We start from the raw sequence: 24,807 nt of genomic DNA on the forward strand, positions 1-24,807 counted from the left end.
GTGGCTGTATTTGATTAGATAAGATTTATGACAACCATACACGTATTCACAGAGTAATTTTCACTCTATCTCGAATTAGCTTCTCCTGTAAAGAAAGAAAGAAAGAAAGAAAGAAGGAAAGAAAGAACGAACCTCTCCTACTGGGGTTGATCGGATAAAATCGCCCGCTACATTTGATTGTGATACAGGAGAAAACAGAAACAAGAAAGCAAAAACAACCCTCAAACACAAAAACATTCACTGGTATGCCAAATATCTCGCTTATCAGCTATATTTGTTCTTTTTCTATGATTCTAGGGCACATGCCCCAAAATAATAGCCCTATAAGTTGAGATAATTCCTGAGCTAAACATCATTTGCAGCGTATTTGATTTGAATCTCTTACACGCAATAAAAGTCTTACAAGGAAAGGACTGGGTAATAGGCTTATATTAATTGCTGCCTTCATGCGGGGTTTTGTTTTTTTGTTTTCTTATGTTGATTTTAGGTCTTCAATGTCGTATGAACTGTCAGTTTTTTCTGGTCCTTGTGTTTTACCATTTTAGACGTTAAATTTTTGGGAGGGATAAATAACTCTGGGTTTTCGAATTTATACGTTGGTTGTTATGATTTGGTCGGTTTATTAGCAACTTAGTATTTGGGCATAATCACGGTTCGATTGTATTTAAATTTAGCGTGAAATTTTACAAAAGGTGCAAAAATATTTTCTTTCAGAAAACATTTTGCTATCCGTTCAGCTCCATTGTGAATGCAGAATAGAATTGATTGAAGGGGGATGGGGGGAGCTCAAATCAAATTCTTAGTTTTTTTTTCTTTGTTTTCAAAAGAATTATTTTGGGAAACAAATTCAAATGGTTCTGGCTTCTGTGTACCATCATTCTTATTGGTGTTCCTCAGTCATTAATCTGGGCTACACGGAAAGTTGTTGAGTCCAAAAGCATATATCCTGGCGCAATAGAAATCATGATAGTTCTCTTTGTCACAAAGTTCTGTAATTTCACAATTTCCTTTCCAGTCCATTCTCCATCCAAAGTTGATCAGTCTATAAACACCGTAAAATTATTGATTATTTACTGGTAGTTTTAGTTGTATATTCCTCTTTAAATTAAGAATGAGTATCCAAGGTTGTGGTTGGATATCCATTCCCGGTACACGGCCTAAAATGGAAAAAAGAAAGTTCTGTGATTGCGCATCGTGCACATTCTTCTGCACTCTGTGCATTTTCGATTCTAATCATCAGAGCTTGAAGGTGATTTCGGTGCTGTTCAGGCACTGTTTTTTTAAACGATAAGTCCGGAAACTAGAAACAGTCATGGCAGATAACACAGAAGTTGAGGAGCGGGTGGATCTTGATGAGGACGACTACATGGAAGAGATAGATGATGATCCCGAAGAACAACTAGATGATGATGGAGAAGTAGGTAGGGATGGAAATGTAAAACAAAATGATGAAGATGAAGAATATGATGCCGAGACTAGTAAGGAAGATCAATCACCAGGAGCAAATGGAAGTCACATTAATACTGAAGATGCAGTGGAAGATGAAGATAAGCGCACTGCTTCCATCAGCGAAGATGAGAAAGAGAAGCATGACCAACTTCTTGCCCTTCCACCTCATGGTTCTGAAGTTTTCATTGGTGGACTTCCTAAGGATGCATCAGAAGAGGACTTAAGAGATCTGTGTGAACCAATAGGCGAAGTTTTTGAGGTTAGAACCGTTTTTATTAATGCTTATAAAATTTAATTACCTTTCTTTTAGTTGTCATAGATGACATTGTTTTCTATTTTAAATAATTTATACAGGTGGGGTTAGTGAAAGACAAGGATAGTGGTGAAAGCAAGGGCTTTGCTTTTGTGGCATTTAGATCAAAAGAGGTTGCAAAAAGAGCCATTGATGAGTTATGTAGTAAAGATTTTAAGGTGATCAAGATGCCTCTCACACCGTAATTTGGAAATTACAGATGCTAGGGATGATTTGGTTGTTTGAGACAATCTCTTTCATGCCTTTTTGGCATTTTCCATCGATATTTTCTTCTTGATACATATCATCTTTTCAGGGTAAAACAATAAGGTGTTCAATGTCAGAAACTAATAATAGGTTATTTATTGGAAATGTTCCCAAGAGCTGGACAGAGAAGGAGTTCAGAAAAGTCATTGAGGATGTAGGTCCAGGAGTTGATACCATTGAGCTCATAAAGGTAAAATTTGTATTAAACAACCCTTCCCCCCCCCCCCCCGGCGGTAAAGGTGGAAGTTGTATCTTCTCACTCTACTACTTTTTGTTATCTTCTCTCCATAACAGGATCCTCAAGCTCCTTCTCGTAATCGTGGTTTTGCTTTTGTTTTGTATTACAATAATGCCTGTGCTGATTATTCAAGGCAGAAAATGACAAGTGCAAACTTTAAGCTGGATGGCAATACCCCAACTGTCTCATGGGCTGAACCAAAGAGCACACCTGATCACTCTGCTGCTGCTGCTTCTCAGGTAAAGTCTAGAATTAGAACATTTTCAAGTCTTTCAAGTTGATATGAAGCTGCTTTCATATGAGTTTGATTCACTTTTATTGTCTCTTCATGATGTCTATATAAACAAGAGAATGTCATCTATACTGTTAGTTAAGGAGACTCACAGATGCTGAAAAGTGTCAAAAGAACCTCGTCAATGCCTAAATGGTTTGACTTAAGAAATGGAACACTTGGTATCCCTATTTGTAGCGATGAGGTAATTATCACACATACAAATAAAATACAGGGATTATTGGGGCACTTACGTTCTGATGAGAACCTTAGATTATGGCTTGTCTCCTGGTAAGATCCTAATGTGCATCAATATGCCCTTAAGACTTACTGCTTGGAATCTAAACTTGAGTATGACTTCTGGAAATTGTCAGTTTAATAAGTGCTATTTTTTCTTTACAAGCAACTTTTGAATGGTAGTAAACGTTGTGAAATCATAATTTGTTTTACTACCCGTGTTGTGGTTGAATAATCATAAGATGTTGGCCTAATGTTATCTACTGTTTTGAGACCCGCAGGTGAAGGCTCTTTATGTGAAAAATCTACCTGAAAACACCACTACTAAGCAACTTAAAGAATTATTCCAACGTCACGGAGAAGTGACGAAAGTGGTTACGCCTCCTGGAAAATCTGGGAAACGTGATTTTGGGTTTATCCACTATGCTGAAAGGTCAAGTGCATTAAAGGCTATCAAAGATACCGAGAAATATGAAATTGACGGTAAGTCTCTTGCACATTTTCCTGGCTTTGTCTTGGAGATCTGGGGTATACATGAAGGCAAAAGTGTTAGACCTGCCAATGTCTGAAGTTGACTAATTTTTGTTTTGTTCTCATACTAGAGTTCCTAGACTAATATATATGTTCCATGGACTTGAACTACAGGCCAAGTGTTGGAAGTTGTTCTTGCAAGGCCTCAGACTAATAAAAGAACTGAAGGGGTTTATTCCTGTGCTGCTGGAGTTCATCCAAGCGGTCTGCCACATGCTGGCTACGGTAGCTTTGCTGGGACCGCATATGGCTCTGTGAGTACTGGATTAGGAGTTGCAGCTGGTGCTGGTTTACAGCAGGTAGTTGGAGTATACTTGCAAATCTCTTTTTGCTTGGATAGAGTATTCTTATGATAGGTCTCATAAATTTGCCCGTGTGAGACAGCCCATGATATATGGTAGGGGTCGAATGCCAGCTGGGATGCACATGGTGCCAATGGTCTTACCGGATGGTCGAATCGGCTATGTTCTGTAAGTTGCTTTTTATTTGGTAGTGTATGTAATAATAACAGATATTATATACTTTTCTGTTTTGGGGGATTGTGCAGTCAGCAGCCTGGAGTACAAATGCCATTGCCACCTCCTCGGCCACGTAGAGTTGAGAGGGGCCCAGGTGGAGGAGGAGCAAGTAGCGGCGGTTCTGATGGCAGCAGTGGCAGAAGATATCGACCCTATTAGTAGATTGTAGAAACAGTTGTAGTTCTTCATGAGGTGGGACTCGTTTTAGATGGATAAGTGTTTACGGAACTCATTTTGTTCCAATTTCTGTTCTCTTAGCCCCCACTCTCAAATGAATTGAAATGGAGAGGGTGTGGAAGGTAAGGGCTCTTTATAAGATTGGAGATGATGGATAATCAAGCATTTATTTCATATTTGATTTTGTTTTTTCAAATATTTGTATAGAAACTTCAGTAACGGTGTTGGCAGTTCACCATTCTGAGAAAAATGAGAGCAATAAGTAATTTATTAGATAATAGAGTAGAGCAATAAATAATTTTATATGCATTAAAACTTCAATATTGAGATTCTTAGTATAACCCAAATCATTAATCTGGCAAGCTTTTTGTGCAAATACACAAAAGATCGAAACAAAGTCCATAACAATAAACTTAATTTGCTAAACTAAAGTTACTTGAGAAATCAAGTGAATTCCGATAGCTCCTGGAGACGCTTATCCAACTCATCCAACTTAGCAGCCCATTCGCTTTTAATACACAAGGGCTTCACTTCGACATTCGTACCGCAATCCACGTCGTCGTCATCCTCTCTGCGGGTGTCGGCAGAGGACGCTTGCTTTTTCTTCTTGTTCTTCTTTTTCAGCTTATTCTTAGCAGCCGCTCTCTGTAAAGCCCAAAGCACATCTGACCCGCTTAGCTGCTTTCCATTCTCCTGCTTTCGTATTTGTAGTTTTGGGGCTGAAGCCGAACCGCTGCCGCCGGCGTCGAGATTCGAGAGGACGATGTGACCTATGCCACCCATCTCTTCGTCGTAAACGCCGCCGTTTTTGTGTGGATATTGGGTGCCGCGTAGATAAGGGCGACGAGCTGGTGTCGTGGGTCTGCAGACGAATGGTGCGGCTGGGATTCGGGACACCGCCCACATGTTTCTTCTTTTCTTTTTTTCTTCATTTTCCTATCCTTTTATTGGTTATATATATTTCTTATAATTGTGATAATTTTAAGTGCCAAAAAATATAGCCTCTTATATTGTACCATGTGTACAACAAACATTATAAATATGTGTAAATATGTATAATGATTCTGGATTAAAGATCAGCAACCATACAGAAATTGATACGGAAAACGACTAACGATAAAACTAGAAAGTATCAATAGCAAATAGCATGTGATTAGTAACTAAATCAAGTGTGGGGAATTCAAATACCAAAAAAAAAAAAAAAAAAAAAGTGGTTATCAGATTTGACGGTATAAATCAAATAGACAAAACTAATGGTAGAAATTTAGATGTGAAATGAGTCTTTTGCCAACTCTAAATTTTTCAAAAGTCAAAAAGATTGAGAAAGGATTTTTCGATTAATTCTCATAGTCAAGAGAAATTTAGATTCTAAATCTATAAATTATCTAAAAATAAAAATTGACAAACGAATCGGAGTGCCTTTACAGGTACGTGAATTTGTATAGATTCTTAAGAATAAAAGATCAACATTGAAGTTTGCTAATTGAAACAGGTATAATTTATCACTTGATTCTTTGAAATTGTTTTTTGAACCTTTAGTTATAAAAACTCGAAATTACTCATTTAATTTAACAATTTCACTTATAAACCACATCATTTAGAATTTTTTTATTAAAATATAAATCACTATAGAGTTGTGATCAGTTATAAAAAAAAATAAAACTGTACAAATTAATATAACAAAATATAATCAATTGATAATACTTTAAAAATAGAAGTAAATCATATGGGATCTACCATATTAATTAGAGTTACTAGTAAGGTTGCTCGCCAACCTAACACGTCTTCTTCTTGTTCTGTGCGATTGACATAGAACCACTTTAATTCCAAGTGACAGAGTGGAGTAGCAGAAACGGATTGCTTGTAAAATAAAACATGCAAAAGGACGTAAATACATGGATCTAATTTTGATATGGAGGCAATGAATCACTCTATCGAACGAATCTGACTTTGTGATAGATTAGATATTGTTCTAAACTTCTAATACAAACGACTTAACACGTGTGATTTTTACAATAACACTCAACAACATGAGATTAAGGATAAAAAACCCATGAGTGAACAAAATAATGGGAGATTTTATTAATAAAAAAGGTTATAAAAAATAATAATAAAACCTCTCTATTTATAATTGAGTAAGTCTACTTCCCTCATCTAACTTAAAAAAGAAAACTAAATTCCAATTATAATAGAAATAAAAAGACCATTTTTTTTTGGTTTGAGGACTGAATGTTAATTATTTTCAGACATTTACAGTTTTTATTTTGTTTGTTTTCTATCACTTGTGTCTGATTATAAGATGTTTAGGTCTGAATGAAAAATATTAAATATTATGACTTTTATCTGAATGGCAAAATGTATAAATAAAACTTTAATATTCTCTATCTTTAATACCCTCATTAAATAAATTTATTTCCTATTTTATAAATTATCCTTTTATTATTTTTTATTTATCCTTTTTCTGTTATATTCATGTAGTCAGCTATTAATTAATTTATTTTTCTTTTTTGTGAATGATAATTTTAAACACAATAGAACTTTAGGTTATTGTGTTTTTTAATTGGCCTATCTCTTTGTATTTGTACTTACTATTTTTATAATATATTTTGAATTTTATTTGATACATTAATTTTAATTCAAATGAATAAAAAATTTTGATTGACTTATATAATTAACAAGAAAAAAATATCAAACTAATACACTAAAAATAACATTATAAATATCCTATATTAATGTGAAAAAATACATGTGTTAGATGTATATTTTATTTTTCATACTTTGTTAAGGTAAACATTATCAATTTTTTTTACTAATCAAATAATTTATTTATAACTAGTCATGTGTTTAAACAATAAATATATGTATTGTTAATATATTTATGACGTTATACATGTCAAAATATTAAATTTCAGATTTTCTTTAAAAACGAACAACTTAACATTTATATTCTGGTATTAAAAAAAGAAAAACAATCATTTAGATATATGTATTCAAATCTATTTAGATTTAAATCAAATTTATACCCATTTAGATTTCAGACAAAAAAATAAACGCTACTTAAGATACATAACATAATTGTTTCGAATTAGATAAAAATATCAAAAAACTTAAATTAACAAAATTCTAAAATCTTTTAAATCGTATTTTAACGCCTTACAAGAATTTATGCGTTGCCCGGAAGTCGGTATTCGTAACTATCCCAATGGAAACTTGTCCAAATAACCATCACTACCACTTAATTTTAGTAAGGCGTACGGACGACTAGTAATAGAAGTTCTGTGTAACAGCTATTCACGACAATCTTTTTGCTCTTTCAGCCACTTAAAATCTGAAAATCTTAAACCGCCTTTGCTGCTTGCTAGGTTTTTGGTGGTTTGCTTTATCTTCAGCATTAAGCAGACAGTTTAGATAAGAAGAAAGAAAATCGAAACCAAACAGCATTAGGAGAAGAAAGGAGTAAAAAAAAAATTTTTAAAAAAGGGCAACCAGAATTGGGAAGGGGGAAAATAGGAAGAAAAGAAAAAGAAAGAGTGAGACCAAGAGAAAAGGGAAAGAAAAATAGAAAAAAAAGGCGTAATGTTAAATTTTGATAGCACATGATTACCCGTCAAAATTATTCAGTATAATGCTAAGGTTTATCATTACAGGATTTCAATAAAGAAGGAAAATGCTGGTTTAATCCATATATTTTAATTTAAGTATTTGTTTAGTTGTTATATTTTAATTTTTAAGTAATGTTAAATTTTGATAGCACATGATTACCCGTCAAAATTATTCAGTATAATGCGAAGGTTTATCAGTACAATATTTTGAGGTATTTTTAAAATATAATGATTAAACAGATACTTAAGTCAAAATATAGGAAATAAAAAAACATTTACAATTATACAATTATCTTAGTTTTATCATATGATACGATTATCTTAGTTTTATCAGTATATGAGAATTACTTATGGAATAGTAATATATTTTTATATTTAAGTTAGTACAATTTTATATTGATCATAATTTTTTTTTTAAATTTATACATAAATCATTGAACCACAAGGTCACTTTTTTTTCTTCGCCTAAGTTTTTGTAGGGTTAGGTATAAGTCATGTTTTTGTACATATAATATAGTGTTTGAGTAATGATATATTGATATGCTTATAGAGTTGGGATATAAAAGTTGTATCGCAAATGATGTGTCAGTAATCAATGACTACTATATGTTTTGTAATAGTTGATGTTATACCCATATTTTTACCAAACTTGATCCCATAACATAAGCTCGAGGACCCACATCCAATAATATATTCTAATTTGAATAGGATAAAACAATACAAGTCCTCATCTTTGTCAAATTCTAATACTACAAGATAAGAGATGAATTTTTCTAACTTAATTATACTTATGATTGTTTTCTCTTATATAAAGAGGTTACCACAAAAAAGTATAGATATCAAAGACAAGGAGAGAAATAGGCATATTAGAAAAGGAGGTAGAATACAAGCCACTCTCGATCTTTAACTTAAGTATCGTATGGTTTATGCCGGTAAGACCCTCGCGATCTTTGGTGGGTTATTGTTTTGCAGGATTTTGACTATTGAGCTCTTCACTCTTAACAATGACAATTTCGAAGACATCAAACTCTCTCATAGCATATTCTCCAAGAAAAATAACTCTTTCTCAACTCTTATTGTCGATCCAAATTTTGGTATCAATAATGACTTTTTTATATTATTATTATTAGTGAGATAATTTCATATCACCAACGAACGACTGCCACATTATATGCCACATTATTTAAAATATAAATTTTATATCACATTATCAACGAATAAATAACATATCATGTGTCACATCATTTGAAAAATAATTAAATTTTATATTCTAACTATATAACTATATCAAAACCCTCATAATTGTAATAATTAAGTTGACATCTCCATTGTAAAGTATTTTAGTGGACTGAAATGTAGTCCGTGGTCTAAATGAATTCGCCCGGCTAGGGCTTAGATTTTACTGTACATTTTTTCTTTGTTCATTCTAATGTGTTTTAAAAATGAATTTGTATCAGGCAATACCTGATTACATCAGCTTCTCCATTCAGCTTAGCTTGAAGCCTGTGAAAACGGGTATTAATGGATTTTTTACGACAGTACTCTCATTTGGTTAATGGACTTGTTCAAATTGACCTTAATAATGATACATAGTGTTTCAGTGACCACCGCTAGTATGCTTGCTTGCTGGCGAACTGACGACTGTCTTCAAGGATTGACAGCGTTTCGCTCCGTGTCCTCCTCTTGGCCACAAAAGCCAGAGGAGTCTGCTACACAAGCCTGTGTCCTTAGATTTAGACCCATTGCAATTTGCAAGCATTCAATTGAAATTCGTAACATGCACGGCCAATATTATGAATCGGCTCCCCCACATTTTTTTACTCCATGGTCCTGGCCTCTCCACAACTTTGTTTTCGACAAGATCGACTAGGCATAATTAATGATGTCCAATCTGCTAACCATCTTTCAATGAAAACTCCTTATGGTAAGTCAATCAGTTCCTAATAATAAATATTAACTATCAACTTTTCAATCACTAACGAACCTTTTGTCTAAAGAAAGAAATTTTACGCTTACAATATTTAGTGTAAGAATTTGAGTCTTCATAAGAATTTTATGAAAATTAATTTCAGTATTTCCTCAATTATCAACTAATTGAGCGGAGACAATCTCTTTCTTATGAAATGTGAGTGGAGTATGAACTTCTCAAATATTAAAGAGGGTTTAAAATATCTGTACAAGTGATTTAGCGTGTCAATGTATGGTAATAGTCCCAATTATACAAGTACTTCAATGTATTAATGTATGACAGTGGTCCCGATTGTACAAGTACTTCAGTGTGTCAATGTATGACAGTAGTCTCAATTATATAGTATAATTATAAATATTAATTATAATGTCATATGTAATATCAATAACAATCTGTATATACCGAAATTAAAAAAAAAAACTATCAACTTTTCAATCCACTTTGAATTTTATTCATCATAATACCACCAACGATTTTGTTCCTTTTCCAAGCAATGTTTTCTTTCTCTCCATCCCCCTTAGCTCGATCACGCCCACCACAAATGCTTCCATCCCTCATGTATTCTACTTGTGAGTGTAGCCAATTTTTTGACCCCTTGATTCCCCCGCTTTCAGCCTCTGCGTCTGCGAGATACTACCATCCCCTTTTCCACCTTCCACCTCGTGTATATTTTCACCTTTTAAGAGGCCTTCAATACCTTCTGAGCTTTGAAATTGTTTTGAATGGGATGGGTTGTTACGTGTCGATTTAATGGAGGAAAATTAAAATGATCTCAACTTATTATGTTTTAATTAGAAGTAGTGTAACATTCTAAATATGAAATTCAAAGGCATAAATTAAAGTGAGAATTGAAAACGAAAAGAAAATTTTTAATCTGGATATAGTACTATATTTAGTACCAATGCAGGGGTTTTTACATCACTAACAAGTAAGGGGAACTTCGAACAGTAAAAGTTAAAAAAATAAGGGAAAGAATAAAGAGTATCCAACCACGTCATCATCACATTACATTTTCTCTTTTCATGTCTCCATTCAGATTCAAATTTCAAGCAACGTTAAGTTTGACGGGATACTTATCAATAGAATCAACCCAGGCGTTGCCTCGCCAATTACCGACGGGAATGTCCATGAGCGCTCTCCAAACAGCACTATTACACTTGAAACCCGAACCGAAAGCTATCTGCCAGACCCGATCTCCTCTGGCGACCCGACCCTTTCCCTCGGTATAAGCCAGTTCATACCAAAGTGAGCTACTAGAAGTGTTACCAAACCTATGCAGTGTCATTCTTGACGGTTCCATGTGCCAATCACGGAGTTGCAAGTTCTTCTGTATCTCGTCCAAAACGGCCCTTCCACCGGAATGTATGCAAAAATGTTCAAAAGCAAGTTTAAAATCAGGTATATAAGGCTTAACCTTAGCTTTGAACATCTTCCTACGAACGAGGGTGACAAAGAACCTGAATTGCTCTATCCACGGCAAGACAAGAGGGCCCAAAGTTGTGATGTTTGTTTTTAATGCATCTCCAGCCACAGCCATTAAATCTCTGGAGAGTGAAACTCCAACTATTCCTTGGTCATCCTCTGCTTGGCGGACACAATTGAAGTGCTTATCATCGGCGCCTTTGTGAGTCCGAACTAAATGAACCAGCTCGTACTTGGAGCGGGACCGGTCTCGAGCCTTGTTTGATAAAAGCACGGCAGCACCACCCATGCGGAATAGACAGTTGCATAACAGCATGGAACGGTCATTGCCGGAATACCAATTCTGAGTAATGTTTTCGGTGCTTACCACAACTGCATACGAGTTAGGATTTGCCTTGAGGAGGTTCTTAGCAAGCTCGATGGAAATAAGGCCTGCACTGCAACCCATGCCCCCAAGATTGTAAGTCTTGATATCATCTCTGAGCTTGTAATGGTTCACTATCATCGAAGAGAGAGACGGGACGGGATTGAATAAACTGCAGTTCACTATAAGTATTCCCACGTCACTAGGTTCAACACCAGTCTTCTCAAAAAGAGAATCCAGTGCGCCAAACATGACCTCGTCAGCCTCCACCCTGGCCTCGTGAATGCAAATATTTGGTGGTCTGGAAGTTATTCCTCTTGATAAATATGTTTCGTCACCAACACTTGCCCGGCTCGCTATGCGCTTCTGGAACTGCAGCGACTCTTCTTGGAAGAAGCTGCTTTCTTCACTCATTTTCAAGAACGCCTCCATAGACATTTTACGTTCATCAGCCGGTTTGTAACACGAGAAGTCCACGAGATAAACTGGACTCGAACGCTTCGACCAGTAAAGGCCGAAGAGGAAAAATAACATTGTTGAAACTGCTAACTGATCACTGGCTGCATCAATGATCATGTTGAGTTGAAGCTTTTCCTTAGATAACAACTCCAGAATCCGGTCCAATTTCAGACCGCTGAGCTGTATTACGGTAGCTATGGACAGAGGTACTATAAGAACAAACATGATAATTGTTGCAAAATTGCATGAGTACCCATATCCTAGCTTCACATACTTGAGCTTCACGGATTGTAGAAAATCCGGCAAGCGTTGTCGAATCTTGATGACGGCGGAGGAGTCCTCTTTAAAGGCCATCTCCGCCGTCAATCTCTCTCTATCAATCTCTACTCTATCCATGTTCTCTCTCTCTCTCTGTGTTCTTTTTTTGTTAAACTTATGAACAAGGGAATGTAAAGGAGCTGAACTAATAATAAACTGTACCCTCTAACAAAAACAATCGCTGAATACGAAAACAAACTCTACACGCCTTGATATAGTTTATAAGGCGAGGAAGAGATGGAGTCGTGTGGAACTTTCAATCTATATAATGAGGAAAACCTTGACCACTTGAGTTATTATATTAGCTGCAAGAAAGCTGGATGACAATCTTGAATTAATTGCGGGTAGTTCCACGAATGGATAGATAGCTCAACCACCAGCGGAATTGTGTTATGTATACAAAAGTTATGCATTAAAAAAAAATTAAAATAAAACCAATCTTCATGCCCAACTCAAAATTTAAATCTTGCTAAGGAAATGCTGTTATAGTTAAGTTGATGAAGGTAGGGGGCTACTGACCAATTGCCCACGTGAAATTTCAAGGTTGCTTTCAAGCAAGCTCATGAGTATTTGAGGTCTTTCCTTTCTCCACTATCGCATAAAATCTTTGGTTTATTATCGCATGTGACATGTAAATTATTTAAAGACCAAAGTTTCACGTACATAAATGGGCTCCACGCGGCCTTTTTGAAAAGACATGAATCACCAATGCTCCATTTATTTCTTCGCCGTCCTTTTTTTCATTTTTTTTTATTTTCTCTATATTAAAAAATATTACTTCGTTTCACCCATAAATTTGAAAATGACATCAATCAACGAAAGATTAAAGGGGCGGTGGAGTGTAGGTGACTGGCCAATCGAAAATCAAGGAACAATGAATGAAGGTCAGAGTGGGTAGTCGCTAACCTGTCCGGAATCCGATTCCAAAGCAGACAATTTTAGTCGTTACTATTTCGCCACGTGTGGGGTAAAACCAATAGAACATAGGAATCTGAAGGCGGCATCATTCCTTCCTGTTTCCAGATTGGTTATCATCATTGTTTAACACGAGTTTCGCACCTTATGGCAATGTCAGTGAGCATTCGAGAGTGGGTCTCACTACGTTACGTTACGTTCATTATTGTGGCGGGATCCACAATTATTACTGTGTGTGGCGTACGATGCGTTAAACGTAACGTAGCGCTAGCCTTCGAGAGTTAATTTTAATCAAACAATTTCCTTCTCATGATACATCTGTTTATATGATTGATGGCGTCCCTTGTGGTGTTGTATAATATTTAAAGGGTCCTTCTATCTTACATGCATGTAAGATACATTCCTCTCACATAAATGGTATGTGGGTCCCACACATGTACTATTCATGTGAGGGAAATGTATCTTACATGCATGTAAGATAGGGTTTACCATATTTAAAGGGCCATGAATAAGTTGAAGTTTGAAGAGACCAGATCAATCATTTAGTCTACTCAAAAAGGATATATTATACCCGAATTCCTTGGCATCTATTGTAACGCATGAAAAACCCACACGTGGTTAAGATAAATAAAAGAAGCAAGCTGCCAGCTTCATGTAAATGGGACCTGTATGTTTAACCGTTTTTTTTTACATGCATGCTTTGTTGGATTTTCTTGTTTTAACATGCTTCACTTGTTTCACCTGTCGATTTCACCTGCATGCTTGGATTCGGTTTGTTTATAAAGCTGAAAATTGAGGGCTGCTTGACAACTGGAGACCATTTGGAAACTGAAAGCAAATTGAGAAACCAAATGCAAAACCGAAAGAGGGAAAGAAAGAAGAGAAGAAGAGAAACGTGGAGCGAAACAAGAAGAAAATAAAAATAGAAAAGAAATAAGAGAGAAGGGAGAAAATCCGAGAGTGGAAAAGAAAGCAAATGAGATAGGAAATTGAAAAGGAAAGCTAAAGTGGAAAAGTTACGGGAAATAGAATTAAGTAGTCAGATTTATATTTAATGGATTAATGGGTAATAGGTTTATGAAGTTTGAGTAATCATGTTATAGTTTTCATGATATATATCATTTTTTATATCTGTTTCAATGGTTAATTTTAAACCCTGCATTTTAGAAAAATCCAAGTACCTAAGAGTTCCTAAAAACCCTGAGAGCAGCTTAGGATCTATGAGTGGATGATGATGATGATGATGATTATTATTATTATTATTATTATTATTATGTATTTCATGAAATATTTATATTTGATTGGTTGATTTAGTAACATGAAATTATTACATGTATGCATATTATATGATTTATGATGTCATGAGATGTGATTGTAAGTTACCAGAGGCGTATCCTTCCTATTAAGTGCTCAGCGCTTGCGTATTGAGAGTTAGATTATGTTGCCTATGCGATAATATTAATTCAGCTAGATATGAAATGTTTTTTCTCGATGCTGCTTGTGCGATGATGTTCTCAACGAGTATGAAAATGATTTCTCATGGGTACTATATTGTGCAATTTTTCCATGTATGTGTGTATAATTTCATGTAGGCTATGTATTATAGTCAAGCGCGAAGTTATGCTATATGATTGTGCATAAGCACTATTTTATTTTTATATATAAATTATATTCACTCTTTAAAGTTGCAAGCTCACAATTTTTTTATTTACCCTATTTCTCCTAAGTATTTACTGGATTTCATGCAGCTCAATTTATGGTTAGTTGAGGTTGGGTCACAACACGCACTGCTCCATGTTTTGTATTTTGACCATGTTTCACACACACACACAGAGACACACAAAAATATATGTATGTATAGTGAGGTATGAAAGTGTGTGCAAGTTTTGAATATGTTTTTGGATGAGGGATGGACGCTATTATATGTTTATAGTAGAGGCCCGAGGCTAGTTTTTATATATTGATGGATTAAATTTATATTATGAGCTTTACATATAAGAATGGGATAAGTAAAATTATGATTTTCACATGATTCGCCTTGGATCCAATAGAGAGTCGGTGAGGGGCATGTCATCTATAGAATGTGCTATCGGTGACTCGTGCATTAAGAATCAGTGCTTGGTCAATATTTATTACATGAGTAATTTGTTCCCAGGTTTTGTTAGTCATCTTGACTCGTTTCTTATTTATAATTTACTTGGCTTGAACAATTCTCTTCCTACTTATCCAAGGATCTTTACAATTTTATGACATCCCTCAGTCTTTTCTTTGATTAAAGTTAATATTGATAGTCTCTCTAGACAAAATTTTGGTCCAAACTTTTTGCTATGTTATTCGTAGAGGTTCTCAAGGCATATTTTAATAGAGATTTGTTATATCGATTTGGGAATCAAATCTTATTTCATTCAAAAATTTATGCCGTCAATTGTTTATGCAATTGAAACTGCGAACTATGAGAAAGTTGGCATTTATTGTAGCTATAATTTGATTTAATGACTGCATAGCCTTGTCTCAAAACCAATATCTCTTTGTTCCTTCGCAACTCCACACTAAATTGTTCAAATACTTAATCATACTAAAGTCTATTAGTGTTTCATTGTTCCTAAATCCATTGAGAAGGTAATGGCACCGAAAATACTTTACCCACATTAACTTGAGTTTTTCTGAATTAAGATGATGGGATTCTTCTTCGATAGAATTGAAGAAATCTTTGATAATTCTTGAGAGATGCCCAAATACGGTTTTCTTAATCCTTTAACAAAATACGTGCACTACTTTAAGTCAATTTTTTCTTTTTCTTCACTCCAGTTGGATGGATAAATTGTAGGTATTTGGTAGACTGTGCAACTCCCTTTGTATCTTCTTTATCATTTAATATATTTTTTTTACATTTTTTTAAGGTTTATTTTTATTTAAAAAGAAAACTATCATACACCTTAGCCTGAACGTGTGAAAGGAATATTTGATCATCTTTACTAGAATATTATCATTTTAATTTCTTTGACTTTTCTGTAGATTCAAAGATTTTGATCATAGCTGTATGTGCTTGACGCCGTTAGCTGTTGTCTATGCAACCTGGGCACTAATTGATAAGTTGGGAACAAGCGTCCGCCGACCGCCTGTCACAATTACCAATCATCATATTTCAACAATTCAAGTCTTGGATTGGGGACATGACATCGTCATACACTCATACATCTGTATCTTCACATGTTTTTAAGTCTTCATTAAAAATATACAGTTATCCGCGCGTTGGTTCCGCATGAGCATCACTACACTAATCGCAATAAATACTCTCTAGCTGCTAACCATCCCAATGAATACGAGTCAATGCAGGGAAAACGTGTCCCATTGTTTTGATACATGTGTTAGTTTATCAAATTAAGAAAATAGTCGTCGTTTTTGTTTTCTATTTTTTCATTTTTTGACATCCAATTGAATGACCAAGACAATCACCAATAATATAATGCTAAAGCCTTCGGAAAACCAAAAGGAGTGGAAGGCGAAACCCGCGTAGACACCATTAGAGGCAATAATTTGATCTGTTTTAAAATTATATATAATCTTTGTTAGGTGCAGATGTTTGTATTTTTTTAAATGTAGATTTGGGATAACATTATATAGTGTTAACGTGCTTTTATTATTATTTGTTTAGTTAAATATAACACTATGTGGTGTCAATTCAAAACCGCTTTTAAAAAATATGGACATCCATATTAGAGATTAATTACACACACATATTCATATATAGAAGTAATTTTTCAATTAAGATCCTTAACCATAATAAAATCATAGATAAGATAAAAGATTAAAAAAAAAAACACACAAGTTCTGATGCATTATATTTTATCCTATAGTGTATTCAAATAATATCACACTATAAAGAGATTTTACTGTATTACATTTTAAACCAAACCCAATCTATTTGCTTTACCCGTCCTTTGTCATCTGTATAAGCCAACTCATACCATACTGAGATACTAGAATTGTTACCAAAACTGTGCGGAGCCACTCTTGAAGGTTCCATATATGAGTCATTGAGTCGCAAATTCCTCTACATCGTGTCCAAAATAGCCTACCACCAATATGAACGCAAAAAATGTTCAAAAGCAAGCTTAATTTATGGGGCATGTGTGTGTGTGGGTCCGTCTCAACAAGGGCGGAGCCCCATTCAGATTAGAGGGTGCCACGACACCAACAGATTTTTGTAGAATTAATAAATTACGAAATAAAATATGATATTATCATGAATTTTAAGCGTAAAATCTTCATTTTGGTCCTGGCTCATTTTGGACTGCACATTCTTTCACAATTTTTTAACTTTAGAGAAAAATTTCATTTAAGTTGTATAATCCCACAAACATTACTAAAAATAATTAAGCGTATTTTTTTTGTTGTTGATGTTTTATGGATTTTGTTTTGTTTAAATTTATGTAACTTTTTTTTAATAGGAAAAGAACTCTTGATTAAAATATGACGTGGCATGATAAAATTTTCAATTTATCAAAATTTAGCTCCGCATCTGAGTCTCAACATTAGCTGTGAACAGTTTTTTGCGCACAAGTGTAATAAAGAACCTGAATTGCTCTGTCAATGGTAAGAAGAGAGGGACCAAGGTGATAATGTTTGTTTTCAATGCATCCCCAGCAGCAACCTTTAAATCTTTCGAGAGTGAAATTCCTGCCTCATCTTCTTTTCCGACGACGGACACTTAAAAGTGCTTGTCATTGGCACGTGTATAACGATAGCGAACTTACCCGTCAATCCACAAACCTGCCCAAACTTGTCTGGAAAAATTCGCTTACTGTGGGTGGGTAATCTTGCAAGTTGCGGACTCCATAGTCTATAATAAAAAGTACACAATTTTAAAATTAATTAATTGTTAACTATAGTTTTATAAAACTAACTTGTTAATATTATTGATTAAAAAATAGATCAAGACATTAATATTAGTGATCATTATTTACTTACAATATAAATATTTTGTGTTTTATTAATATATTTTGTATATTTGTTTTCATTTTGAAATTTTAATTTCTTATTTACACTAATAAAATCGAGAATTCAATATTGTGTGCCGATTTTTTAGGTTATTGTTATAAATTTATAGTTTGAATGATATAATTGAAGTTTTTATATACTATTAAAAGTATTCTTTTAATATTTATAATTTTAAATGAGAAAACTTGCGAAAAATCTGCTACAAATTGTGAATAAACTTGATAATTGTTAAAATCTACAATGAATGGTATTCAGTGTTATCCCTACAGCAGTACGAGTCTAAACCAACTGAACTAGTTCATACTTGGGATGGGAGTGGTCCCGACCCAAGTGGAATTGACAATTAAACTACTAAAAATTATTAAAAAGAAAAAAAAATAATAATTTGAATTTCTAACGTCGACTCCAATGTTTAGAATTTATTTTTTTTTCCCTTTCTAACTTCCCCCAAACGTTTGCCCACCCCTACAATTCATCAAACGTTTTGTTTAGAGGCAGGAGCATGGGCAAAGGCCTCACTCGGATTCATCTATTAACATTCCTACTTCAACCAGATTTTAGGGTTTAATCTTCATTTTCTTTTTAATAAATCTTTCAATATCGGCTTCCAAATTTTTTTGGTACACAGTAAACAGTTTATAAAGTAAAAATCAAGTAATTGGCTACTATTCCATTGTCAACCACCAGCGGGATTGCTGTGCATATATAGGAAAAATATACGTAAAATTGAAACAATATAGTAGGTACTATTAGATCCAAACAGAGTCCAGAAATTCAAAATCTGGCTGAAGGAAGTGTAGTTTCTGTTTTATTGATGGAGTTGGCATTGACCAAATGCCCCATGTGACGTTTCCAGGTTGCTTGAGCAAGATTATTAAGACCAAACATTTGTACGTGTTATTTATCATTATTTTTTTTTACTCAAACAGAGGATTTTGAAAAATTCACGCCATCTGAGTAGGCATTTCTCATCATAATAAATTAAAGCTTTTTTTTTTCTTTTTCTTTTTGGGCCTTTTTAATTTATTGCCTGTTGACCATATATAACCACGCCTGTCAACCTATAATTACGTACATAAAGGTTGTTAGGCAAACTGAACTCATGAAGTGACAATCTTGGGACCTGGGAGTAACCCACCTATTACCTACTATTGAATTTAAGGCCATATAGTAGCCAAGTTGGATGATGCCCAGAGCATTTTTAACATTGAGAGATTCTCTCAAATCTTTATTAATGCGTGCATATTCTTCTTAATTTTTTTAATTTATTTTTATGAATAATCAATATTAATGCGTGCAAACATACAATTTATGAAATGAGCTTATAAGCTAATAAATATTCTATAAAATGTATAAGTGGTTAAATAAATATTCTATAGAGTGAGTCTATAGATCGATAAACATCATACTCAATGAGTCTACAGGCCAAAACTACATTCTATAGGATGCGCGTCCAAGGTAAACATATATTATATGAAATGAATTTATGGACAAATACACATTTTATTAAATGAGCCTACAAAAAAATAAAATTTCTACAAAATATGCTTACAAACAAACACTTTTCGTGAAGTGCATACCAGCAAATCTTATTAGGAAAAAAAAAATTGTCCTAGTGCCATTCTCTTCAAAAATGGACTAAGGCCAATTACTTAGAAACATTCTAAGTTTCTACAAGTAAAAACTTTATAAAAATTTACTTGTAGATGATGTGCCGCTAACTAAACCGATCCATTCAATAAATAATCAATATAAGGGTCAAAGTCAAGCCCAAGCCCATTAAAGATGAAGAGTAAAAAATCAAGACAAGTGTCCAAAAAATACTTGTTCTGAAAAAATATTGACACATATTGATAGATGTCATTATGTATGGGCTTTGTGGACACTTGTCGCAATAGCGATGTCACATGTCATTTTAACTCCACCTCGATACTTCAAAGCTGTCCATATAAAGGCAAATGCCTCGTACATCTGGAGGGGAGACGTAAAATAATTATAAAAATATTGTCCACTTTTATTTAAACTCTCTCTCTCTCTTTAAAAATTGAGTGCAATGGACGCACTCGAGCACTAGAGGGTTATCGTCGGTAGTCTCGACACCTTTTGACAATTGTTTCTTTCTTTGAATAATTAACCACAAGATAACATGCGATCGGAGACTCTTATCTCAAAGAGAAGATATGCTACAAAGCTTGATAAAAAAGAAATTCTAGGAAAAACAAATTAATTCCTATTCATTAAGCAGAGGTTTAATAAATGATACAAATATTTTTTACATTTTTTTCCCCTTTCTCACGCATCGAATTTTTGAAGTTTTGGTTTAATAAAACAGAAAGCAAAAAATGAAACCTAAGATATACTCCTAATCCTAATCCCAATTCTAATCTAAAAATTTCACACGCGCGCAGCAAATATGATGCCGCCACCTTGTTACCTCCATTTATTGAAACTTTTTAACGACTTTTGTAAAGAAAAAAGAAAATGAAATACGGTTGGAAAACAAAAAATGATGCGAAATTGAGGGGAAAGAGGGCCCAGAAAACAGAACCAAGACCTACTCTTTTGAGTGGGGCTTTTAGTTCATGTCCACTTCATTTCGCCAGCGAATAACATTCATTTCCTATTTCTTGAAAATGTGTGTGTACGCATTCACTTACAGAAACCAAAACAAATTAGAAGAATTAACTAATAATTGACCCATCTGCAGTTGTTGTCACGCCCTGCACAAAAGAGTTAAAGATTCAATACAATGTCAATGTGTTTGAAAGAGATGTGCTATAAAAACAGAGACATGCGGAGAAAGAGATGTATACAAATATATCCACCTTAATTCTTCTTTATTTTCTTCCGCTTGCCAGACAACATCTTTCAGTCCCGATGAAAATTTTTTGTAGAACTGCAATATGATCAAAGAATGGGAGATATGATTAATTTTCTTAACATGCAAATTATGAAAAACAAATAAAGGCTAGAAAACGGGAACATGCCTTGTGAAACTCTAGCGTGTCGCCACCAGTTTTGCGAACCTCCACAATGTGCAAAGTGGGAGCCACCTCAAACACCTGAAGTTAGAAAGCCATTTCGTTATTCAAACTTTTGGTATGAAATTTTTACTATATGAACAAAGATGGGTGGTCTTAATTGTCCATGCTTTAAACAGACATCTGTTGCAGCATGATATGTGAAATTTCAAATTCAAAATTCCATTATCTTCAATTCCAAGTGTGAACCATCATCATACACGAATAATAATTGGAATGGTGAGATTTCATAAGATCATAGAATGTTCTGTGTGCTACAAAGGCAATGTTCTGTACCTCAGTAGCTACAGAGAGCTGGCCTTTCCTTCCAGTTTTATCACCTTGTAACTTCATCTGGTTCAAATAAATCAAGAAATGAGATCTGGAAAAGACGAATTATACAAGTGGCAGCCAATTGCAAAGCAAAGAAAGTCAACAGGTGCACCAAGAACAATGGATAAGTCTACCTTGTAGTTTCCCTTGCGAACATTAAATCCAAGAGGCTTTGCAGCTTCCTCAATTTTAGACATGATTTCATTTGGAGGGCGTTGGGAAGTAAAACGAGTTTCTCGCTTCACAAGGCCCTGGAGATACAATTTCCAGACATATGAGAGAGATATAATCAGGCAGGAAAGGAATAAGAGGGCTCCCATTTTTCTTTTTGGATGAATGATAGTTTTTACGTTAATATAAAATGGAACTTGCAGAGGTAGGGAACAATTTTGGAAAAGGCAATCTATACAAGTTTTTGGGTAATTAAACGACAGATTAAGTGAAATTAGAAGGAACAGTGACCCCCTGAAAATTATTTTTTGGTAAATCATTGGTTTCCAAATAAGTAATACTTGAATTTTTTTTCACCGATAATCATCACAAAAAAAAAAAGCATAAATCTAATAATACGTACCGTTTGTTTCTCAAACAAATTTTCAAGGCTGAAACTCTTGGTCCTAGAGATTAGCTCGAAAGCATTCATTGATACAGGCTTCTCTTTCTTCTCAGTTACAAGATTTTCCTGTCATAATATGGAAATGAATAAATAACCCCAGCCTAAACTTCTATTGATTTTCTTCTTCCATATTGACTAAATTTTCAGATCACAAAATCATGATCACAGTCCACCTCCCGTGTCAAATCTCAACAAACTGAATAATCAACCAGTGTCACCTTAATACACTGCAATAAAAGGTAGATTGATCTTGTACAGTGCATTGCAGGGTAGATAAGTAATATGCTGCAATTGAAGATTAATAATGAAGTAATCACCTTAATACAATGCATTTGTAATAATCTTCAAACAATTTATTTGGTTCTAGGAATTGAAACACAAATACGGTCGATTTCTTACCTTCGAGTCATTGAAGATAGCATCAACATCATCGAGATTCACTTCCTCTTCCTTATCAAAATGTGGTGGTTTGTACCCTTTCTTGAACCATTCATCCTCTAACATTTGAGAAATAGTCATTCGCTGCAACAAAATAAGTAACAAGTTAACAGGAACGCGTGCATTTTAAAACAACCCAATCAATAAGTCAAATGCACATAGTCGTCATCCAACCACACTCCTGAGCAACGAAATGGCAGACAGGAGGGAGATACAGAAAATACTTATGAAGATTGAGACAGGTAAGATTTTTGGAGCTTACTGTATCAGGGTTTGGATCAAGAATACGCTTGATTAGTTTCTTGGCACCAGATGAAAACCATGACGGACAAGAGAAATCAGCCCTGCAAATCTGCAAAGTATATGAATATTTGTTAGTGCATTTTTTGTAACTCTCACCATACACAGAAAGGAAATGGAATGTACTTACTTTTCTATACAAAGCCATAAGATTCGACTCATCAAAAGGCAAGAACCCAGCCATAAGTACAAAGAGAATAACCCCGCAGGACCAAACATCAGATGCTCTACCGTCGTATCCCTTGTCATTGAGCACCTGATCAGAAAAAGGAAAATGTCACTCAGAACAAATACAAATAGTTGTAATGTTGCAATTTCCTATCTCCATAAAATTATTGACAGATACCTCAGGAGCAACATAATTTGGTGTACCACAAGCAGTGTGAAGCAGCCCATCCTCCTACAATAAGAAGATTTAGTGAGCTCGGGCTCTGCCTTCATTGTATGTATAGCTCAAATGGGTTTTCTCAATTTTAGACTTTTAGTCGAGTAAATCATATATTCATTAAAAATAGGAATAAAACATCCCCAACTAAGTGATTACTATGAACTATCCGATGCTAGTACAGTATAATTTCCAGGTGTGGTAAAATTTCTGGGCATTCTTTGTAGGCGTGATTACTTACCCGTACTTGTTGAGAAATTGCACTCAAACCAAAATCTGAAATTTTAAGAACACCATACGAGTCTAGGAGAAGATTCTCTGGCTGCAAACAAGCGAATAACATATGAAATTATGAACCGGAGTCCCTTGACATTATTATGAGATAAAATTTAAGGAAATGCAATTTGGTAAACCTTCAAATCTCTATGGAACACCCCTCTGCTATGACAATAGTCCACTGCATTAATGAGCTGCTGGAAATATCTTCTGGCTTCATCCTCTTTCAATCTTCCATGCTTCGCCTAGAAAATTATACAGTACATTAAAGAATGGGAATATGTAAATAGCTGATTCACCCACACGAAACATACTACCCAGAAAAAAGAAAAATGTATGTATAAAACTGTGAATTCCGTGTAGCTCCTAAAGATCAATGTCTTACAATTTTATCGAAGAGCTCGCCGCCGTCAATGAATTCGAGAACAATGTATATCTTTGTTTTGCTAGCCATGACCTGTAAATCAGTCCATTAGCCACATACACACATTTGCGGACGCAAATTCCATTATGAATGACTGATTCAAAAGTTTAAATGTAAAATCACTCGCTTAAATATAAGCACGTGTAATAATAATCTTCATAAAACAAGAACAGAAAGCTGTACACAAGTAAAACAATACAGAACAAATTATGGGTTACGTTTAACAGTATTAAAGAGAAAATTCAAGAGATTATTCTCTGTTACCTCAATAATTTTAATGACATTCGGATGTTTGATAAGCTTCATTGTTGATATTTCACGTTTTATCTGCAAACAAGAGCATATAATATATTTTTAATAATATAAATCAGCAATAACTAAAACAAGAATGAATCTTTACTCTGCGTTCTCTCGTAGGCCCCGTTTCCGGGTAACATAAAATTAAGAATAAATAGTTGGTCAATTAATTTCAATCAAAATGAACAAAACCAAATTATTCTAGCCAGTGACTACGAACCCGTAAGCGCATATTATATTATATGCATGCACTTTTATATTTTACACATGCATGTTGATGCACATGTAACTGAAGCACGGTACCTGTTCGACCATCTTGTGACGAAGGACTTGATCACGATCAACAATTTTAATGGCCACGAAATCTCCGGTCTCAACATTCTTTGCAAACTTGACCTTGGCAAAGCTACCCTCACCAAGGGTTCTTCCCAACTCGTACTTCCCTACACGTGTCCTCGATGCCGGTACTTTCACGCTCATTTTCTCAACCTCCGCCGTCCGATATATAGCGGTCAATTCCACACCACCGCTGTGCGCGCGCGCGTATATATATAGTTATGGATACACGAAGGAGATTGGCTTTATTCCTCCGTTGCCTGAAAATGTTGGTTTGAACGAAGATTTGAAGGAGGTCCAGTTGCTTGGCTCCTCACGTCTTGTATAGAATGAACATTTAAATTTGTATGGT

General features: G+C 34.6%; 4 protein-coding genes across 8 annotated transcripts; 1 reads left to right on the forward strand and 3 right to left on the reverse strand.

Moving 5' to 3' along the window:
* On the forward strand, window positions 1-4,154 carry LOC18048830 (heterogeneous nuclear ribonucleoprotein Q). Of its 4 annotated transcripts, none has more exons than XM_024187750.1 (9): window positions 1-243; window positions 1,250-1,708; window positions 1,804-1,920; window positions 2,058-2,198; window positions 2,303-2,485; window positions 3,036-3,237; window positions 3,400-3,584; window positions 3,670-3,755; window positions 3,833-4,154. In XM_024187750.1, the coding sequence occupies exons 2-9, from the start codon at window positions 1,313-1,315 to the stop codon at window positions 3,960-3,962; spliced, it is 1,440 nt and encodes a 479-aa protein (XP_024043518.1). In that variant the 5' UTR covers window positions 1-243; window positions 1,250-1,312; the 3' UTR covers window positions 3,963-4,154. The 4 variants fall into 4 exon arrangements, with proteins under 4 accessions (XP_024043518.1, XP_024043519.1, XP_006444746.1 ...); XM_024187751.1 differs by having other exon boundaries at window positions 1,270-1,708; XM_006444683.2 differs by having other exon boundaries at window positions 1-1,708.
* Window positions 4,155-4,289: 135 nt separating this feature from the next.
* Window positions 4,290-4,929, reverse strand: LOC18048832. The gene has a single exon (XM_006444678.2). The coding sequence runs from the start codon at window positions 4,884-4,886 to the stop codon at window positions 4,425-4,427; it is 462 nt and encodes a 153-aa protein (XP_006444741.2). The 5' UTR covers window positions 4,887-4,929; the 3' UTR covers window positions 4,290-4,424.
* A 5,479-nt stretch (window positions 4,930-10,408) lies between these two features.
* Window positions 10,409-12,530, reverse strand: LOC18048831 (3-ketoacyl-CoA synthase 1). The gene has a single exon (XM_006444686.2). It carries the CDS (start codon window positions 12,190-12,192, stop codon window positions 10,597-10,599), a length of 1,596 nt encoding a protein of 531 aa, XP_006444749.1. The 5' UTR covers window positions 12,193-12,530; the 3' UTR covers window positions 10,409-10,596.
* Window positions 12,531-20,237: 7,707 nt separating this feature from the next.
* LOC18046692 (CBL-interacting serine/threonine-protein kinase 9) lies at window positions 20,238-24,807 on the reverse strand. 2 transcript variants are annotated; one of them, XM_006444688.2, is made up of 15 exons: window positions 24,423-24,805; window positions 24,087-24,149; window positions 23,784-23,855; window positions 23,536-23,643; window positions 23,364-23,444; window positions 23,084-23,137; window positions 22,868-22,993; window positions 22,700-22,789; window positions 22,399-22,521; window positions 21,958-22,065; window positions 21,518-21,634; window positions 21,348-21,404; window positions 21,018-21,092; window positions 20,856-20,926; window positions 20,238-20,750 (listed from the first exon to the last, which is right to left on the reverse strand). In XM_006444688.2, exons 1-15 carry the CDS (start codon window positions 24,597-24,599, stop codon window positions 20,744-20,746), a joined length of 1,329 nt encoding a protein of 442 aa, XP_006444751.1. In that variant the 5' UTR covers window positions 24,600-24,805; the 3' UTR covers window positions 20,238-20,743. The 2 variants fall into 2 exon arrangements, with proteins under 2 accessions (XP_006444751.1, XP_024044031.1); XM_024188263.1 differs by lacking the exons at window positions 20,238-20,750; window positions 20,856-20,926; window positions 21,018-21,092; window positions 21,348-21,404; window positions 21,518-21,634 and adding an exon at window positions 22,218-22,284 and having other exon boundaries at window positions 21,979-22,065; window positions 24,423-24,807.

This window comes from Citrus clementina, unplaced genomic scaffold (assembly GCF_000493195.1).
Source record: "Citrus clementina cultivar Clemenules unplaced genomic scaffold, Citrus_clementina_v1.0 scaffold_3, whole genome shotgun sequence".
Classification (NCBI taxonomy): Eukaryota; Viridiplantae; Streptophyta; class Magnoliopsida; order Sapindales; family Rutaceae; genus Citrus; species Citrus x clementina.

Coding starts and splice junctions, on each gene's coding strand:
- LOC18048830 (XM_006444683.2), top strand. CDS start 1,313: ATGGCAGATAACACAGAAGTTGAGGAGCGGGTGGATCTTGATGAGGAC. Junction 1,921..2,057: donor TATGTAGTAAAGATTTTAAG/GTGATCAAGATG, acceptor TCATCTTTTCAG/GGTAAAACAATAAGGTGTTC. Junction 3,238..3,399: donor CGAGAAATATGAAATTGACG/GTAAGTCTCTTG, acceptor CTTGAACTACAG/GCCAAGTGTTGGAAGTTGTT.
- LOC18048832 (XM_006444678.2), bottom strand. CDS start 4,886: ATGTGGGCGGTGTCCCGAATCCCAGCCGCACCATTCGTCTGCAGACCC.
- LOC18048831 (XM_006444686.2), bottom strand. CDS start 12,192: ATGGATAGAGTAGAGATTGATAGAGAGAGATTGACGGCGGAGATGGCC.
- LOC18046692 (XM_006444688.2), bottom strand. CDS start 24,599: ATGAGCGTGAAAGTACCGGCATCGAGGACACGTGTAGGGAAGTACGAG. Junction 24,150..24,422: donor GTCACAAGATGGTCGAACAG/GTACCGTGCTTC, acceptor TCTTGTTTGCAG/ATAAAACGTGAAATATCAAC. Junction 23,445..23,535: donor TGTTCCATAGAGATTTGAAG/GTTTACCAAATT, acceptor GCTTGTTTGCAG/CCAGAGAATCTTCTCCTAGA.